The sequence below is a fragment of the Mastomys coucha genome, unplaced genomic scaffold, assembly GCF_008632895.1.
Source record: "Mastomys coucha isolate ucsf_1 unplaced genomic scaffold, UCSF_Mcou_1 pScaffold22, whole genome shotgun sequence".
In the NCBI taxonomy this organism is placed as follows: domain Eukaryota; kingdom Metazoa; phylum Chordata; class Mammalia; order Rodentia; family Muridae; genus Mastomys; species Mastomys coucha.
In genome coordinates this window covers 259209592-259214856 of record NW_022196905.1, presented here as the reverse complement: position 1 = coordinate 259214856, position 5265 = coordinate 259209592, and the positions used below count along the sequence as shown (strand labels likewise).

The 5265-nt window shown below is 51.2% G+C and overlaps 1 protein-coding gene across 1 annotated transcript in view; it reads right to left on the bottom strand.

Moving 5' to 3' along the window:
• Window positions 1-421: 421 nt before the first annotated feature.
• Irf8 (interferon regulatory factor 8) overlaps window positions 422-5265 on the bottom strand; it is a 22408-nt gene continuing 17564 nt past the window's right edge. Inside the window, exons 7-9 of the mRNA XM_031341595.1 lie at window positions 4529-4909; window positions 2611-2726; window positions 422-2080 (exon numbers count right to left, since the gene is read on the bottom strand). Coding sequence (XP_031197455.1) covers window positions 1904-2080; window positions 2611-2726; window positions 4529-4909 — 674 coding nt within the window. The 3' untranslated portion in view covers window positions 422-1903. The remainder of the gene's footprint in view (window positions 2081-2610; window positions 2727-4528; window positions 4910-5265) is intronic.

Genomic DNA, 5265 nt, shown 5'->3' with positions numbered 1-5265 from the left:
GAAACCCTGTCTCGGAAAAAAAAAAAAAGAATCCTCAAAGCCACAATGACTCATGTCTTTTGTCCCCTCACTAAGGAGGCTGAGGCAGGAAGGATGCAATGAGTTCAAAGCCTGGGCTGCAGAGTGAGATCCAGTCTCATTTTTTAAAAAAGATTTATTTATTTATTATATGCAAGTACAGTGTAGCTGTCTTCAGACACACCAGAAGAGGGCATCAGATCCCATTACAGATAGTTGTGAGCCACCATGTGGTTGCTGGGATTTGAACTCAGGATCTCTGGAAGAACAGTCAGCGCTCTTAACCACTGAGCCATCTCTCTAGCCCCCTCCCATCCCATTTTTTTTAATATCAAAAATTTTTTTAAAAATGAAAATTATATTCAGAAGTGATTTTTTTAAAAAAATAAGAAACAAACATGACTTTTATGAAAGCGCACTTATTTTAATAAAGGATGATGAGATCAATACTTCTTAAGTGGATACAAAAATAAATATTTGGATTACAGATTTGGGCACTAGAACTCCTTGAGGCAGATGGGGGGGTGACATATGACAAGGGGCCAGTGAACAGGTTGTCCTGGTTTCAGAAGAGCTGCTCCTACTTTGGCTGAGGGGGAGAAGCAGGCCCCAGGATTCTGTTTTCATGAGTCACTCTGGCCACCCTATCTGTTAAACAGGCCCCACCCATCACCTTCACACAGTAGCCACGAAGGTCACCATGGTCCTTAGCTTTTCAGGCTGTAAGGTGTGGCCTGTCACTCGTAGCTGCCCGAGACTGTCTTCAGAACCCTCACACTTTTCCCCAGAACAACAGTGAACAGGTAAGGTTTTCCCTGCCCTTCCCCAGGGAATGCTGAATGCATTAGGCTGGTCTACCCGCCCTGCGCCTGTAACCCAGGCTTGTTACAAAGTAGAGCAGAGAAGCAGACAAGAGCAGGTGACGATGCTCCCTGCCCCACATCTGCTTGGCCTCTGCACCTGGTGTGTACTGATCTCCAAACTAAATCCTTGGCAGCGGTTCCCTCCTATGAAAATGTCCCTTAGGTAGGACAATAGTCACCGATTTAGATTACTTACATACTAAGTTGGACAGCCAGATTGGGGACGCAAACAGTGCTGTAGGTGGATATTCCACTCTGTGCCTGCCACCATGTAGGATGTGTACCTTTCCCTGGTACGTGGGCTGACACTTCTGAGCCCAGAGCACAGTTTGGACATGACTTTTCAATGGGTCTTAGGACTGGGTATGAAGTGGGATAAGGGAAGGGTAAGATGCCAGTGAATGGGTCCTCTCCACAGTGCCTGGTCCTACGATGCCCCACACAGCCCTGTCAGGTGACACGGAGTCATGGGAATCAACAAACAACAACCAAAGTTCCTGCGAAGCCATAGTTATCATCTGCCCCACTTTATAGGTAAGGTCTAAAGTGACTGACAGTTGACCCTGTGAGGATACAAATACCATCTTAAAAAAGAAACCTATTTGGGGAAAATATATATATATTGTCAACTTATTTTCAGGCTTCTGGCCAAAAACAAAAAGAAAAAACCCGAACAGTCTCTTCTTCTACAACTAAGCAGAGAAAGTCATAAATCTCTACTTTCAGCCAGAGAAGAACAAAGGCGAGTCTGCTGCCACCTGATGATTTGAACCTTCGCTCTGACAAAGACCTCAGTAGGGGAAAATGCAGGAAAGGGACACTTTAATCATGGGTTCTGGCCACAGCCCCTGCAAGCTTCTGACACCTGCCTGGACAGGAGCGCATCCATCTGTGGACTTCTGGAGCCCCCTCGGAGGCCACCTGCCCACCCCAGTCAGAAAGGTCCACGTCCTTTCAGAATTCTCTTAGTTGCAGAATTGTGAAGCTTGAGCTCAGGTGAGGCGGGGTGCCTGGACTGAGGCTTAGACGGTGATCTGTTGATTTTCTCTGAAAAAGGGTCTCTGGTGTGAGGTACAGATATCTGGAAACATCCGGAAGGCCTGGTCCAGCTGAGGCTCCTCCAGGGCTGGCATCAGGGAGCCCGCACCACAGCTCTTGCCTGCTTCCTCCACCAGCTGCCTGGCATAGAGCTGCTCCACCTGCAAGGGCCGTGTGCAAAGTCAGAAGCAAGGTGGAGGGGATCTGGGGCCATCCTCCATCACAGGTCCTCCCATCCCCTCCGAGACAAGGAGACAGGTAGGCAACGTTTCTGCACATCTGTTCTTCCAGAACTGCTCCAACCTGGCTAGCCGATGCTCAGAGTATCATCCTCATACCTACCATAGTGCCACTGCTCAGATCATAGTCAAGTAGACCGTAATCTGTCACTTAGACCTTAGGGCCACTGGACAAGTGGAAATTTTCTGAAGAGGAAGGAACGGAAGAAGGGTGGGAGGGAAAGTAGGAGAGAGCAGAGAGAGGAAGAAGGAAACACAGATGAAGAGAGTCCCAACATGGAAAGCCATTGGAGAGGTGACAAGAGTCCTATATGGTCCCATTCCCAACCTCTGCACTGATCACACAGACAGAGCACCCAGCCTTCACTGTTTCTTCTCACCCTGGGATAAAGTTGGACCCTGTAAATGAGGGCGAGGATTCCTGGGCACAGACAGACACTGCCAGCTCTCACCTGGACCAGGATGAGTTTGGAGCGCAAGGGCGCCGTGTCCGGAAACTCCTCCCCGAAGCACAGAACCACCCTACTGTCAGGTAGGCGGCTCTGGGTGGCATAGAACTGCTGCAGCTCTGAAAGAACACAGAAACCAGTGGATCTCTAAGGTGTATGTAGCCAGGGCCCAGGGCTGGGGTACAGAGCTTGGAAGGAAGTCACAGATCCCCCAACAGCCAAGGAAAGAATGGTCAGGCCCAGGCCCCTGGGGCCTTGGACATGAGGCTGCTTAGCTAAAAGCCAACCAAGGACCTGTTGGATTTGTCACTCCCAAATACCACTAGGCATTTTAGGGAACTTTCTGTTGGTCTGGATTTGTTTTGGGGAGACAGGATCTCACTATGCAGTACAGTCTGGCCTAGAACTCTCCATGATCCTCCTGCCTCAGGCCCTTAAGTACTGGGGTTGTGAGTGAGCTCCATCCTACCTGCTGGCAATACATTTGAACTTGAATACTTTGAATTCTTTGCAATGGTATCAGTTCCTAATCTCCGACCCCTCTCCCACTACACTGTGAGCCACAGTCTCTGCCTACCCTGGAGGTGTATGAGTTTGAGGGAGGGCTACAGGCCTTCTGGCATCTCCTTCAGCTTCTCCAAGGTCCCCAGAGCAGAGATCTGGAGAAGCAGCACAGCCTTGGGCTAGAGTTATGGAGGACCATGGGTTCCCTAGCTGCCCAGCTCCATAGGCCAGACTGAGGTTTGAATGGGGCAGGGTGTCGGCTGCTGCAGGATGACACTGCCTGACCTCTCCAGCAAGTGTAACCCTGACCCTGCCACGCCTGAGCTCGCACAGAGACACCCAATTCTGACCCTCCTGGGACCCTCATCCTCTCTGCCTTCCTAAGGCTGAAACACTTTAGCAGAGTTCCTCATGTTCTGGTGACCCCAACTCATCACATTATTTTCATTGCTACTTCGTAACCATGATTTTGCTACTGTTGGCAACTGTAATGCAAACATCTGTGTTTTCAGATGGTCTCGGGTGACCCCTGTGAAAGGGTGATTGGACAACCCCTCCAAAGAGGTGGAGAGACCCACAGGTTGAGAACCACTGCTCTTAGATTTCTCAGACCCAGCAGTAACTCTGGACCAGGCTGGTTCAGAAAGGGCCAGAGGGCAGAGGGTACAGAGGGTACGTGCAGCAGGTGGCTGCGGGCACTGACTCCTACCCCTACCCATCCTTGGAAGAACGCAGGCAGGGTTTAAATGCCTTCCCCACTGAGACAGAAAAGCCAAGAAAAGGTTGGCACTGAGGGGACATGGGCCTTGCTAACTGCTTCATATAGAGTGAGAGAGCATGTCAGCCAGAGGTCTTGGGGGCTAACACGTTTATTTTGTGTGGCTTTGCAAAGTGTCATCATAAAGAATTCACTCTCGAGAACTGTGTGATTGAGTTAAAAAAATAGCAAAAATGAAATGCCAACAACAAAACCTCACAATGCTTTAAGTAACTCTGCCACTGTGTATTGGGCCTTACTTGTAGCTGCCCTCGATTTCAGGTAGCCCGCAGGCTGAGGGCTGCACACACTGAATCATGCCACATCCCCTAGGGACCCTGCCAAGGTAAGGAGCTGAGCCTGGGCTGGCTGAGGAGTCTGCATTTCTAAGCCTTTCCCAGGCTAGGAACAACTATCAGCTTCATCAGCTCCAAAAAGAAAGGCTCCTACTCTGCTGTCCTTATACCCAAAGGGAGGTGAGGAGAGGGCTCCCCAGGCTGCTCAGTGAGCACAGGTAGGCTAAGCTCAAAGGGTCTCCCCAGCTGTACCATTGCCAAAGCCATGCAAGAGTACACTTGACTCGTGATGCAGGAGGATACAAGGAAGGAGGTGGGTGTGACCTCTAAAGCAGGGATGGTGGCAAGGTGACTCGGTACTGACCTCGGAGGAACTGGTTGGTGTCAAAGACCTGCACCACCTCATCCCGCTCCAGCTTGTTAGGCCTGCCCTTGCACACCACCGCGTTGCCGCTGCAGAACACGCGGCCCTGGCACAGCCGCTTCACGAACACACCCTTGCGGTTGCTGTGCAGGAGCACGCCACGCTCCAGGTGCCCAAACAGCTTCCGGGTCACCTGCCTCTGCCGCTCACTGGGGATGGTGTCGGCCGTCGGGAAGCACACAGGCTCCAGGCCATCAGGCCCGTACAGCTTAGGCAGCCCCGGCTGGCTCAGAGATAGACGGCAGCCCTCGAGGCAGGTGGTGGTGGCCTGACCTACCAGCTTGCCCCCATAGTAGAAGCTGATCACCATCTGGGAGAAGGCTGTGGGGGCCAAGAGCACAGGGCTGTCAGGCTTAGAAGATGGGGAGCCCCAGTGCCTCCCCGCAAAGGCTCAGAGTCTATTCCTCCTTCCAAGTGGTGTTTGCTTGTAATCTCGGCCCCTGAGAGGCAGAGAAAGGCCAACCCCTGAGGTTGGCAGGCCAGCCAGTCTCACCTACTTGGTCAGATCCAAGCCAGTGGAAGACCCTGTCTCAAAAAAAATAAGACGGGCAGTGCCCAAGAAGTGATACCTGAGACTTGCCTCTGGCCTCCACATGTACATACGTGTGAACATGCATTCACATACACATGAACCTACACACATATGAACACGTATTCATATACACATGCATCTCCAC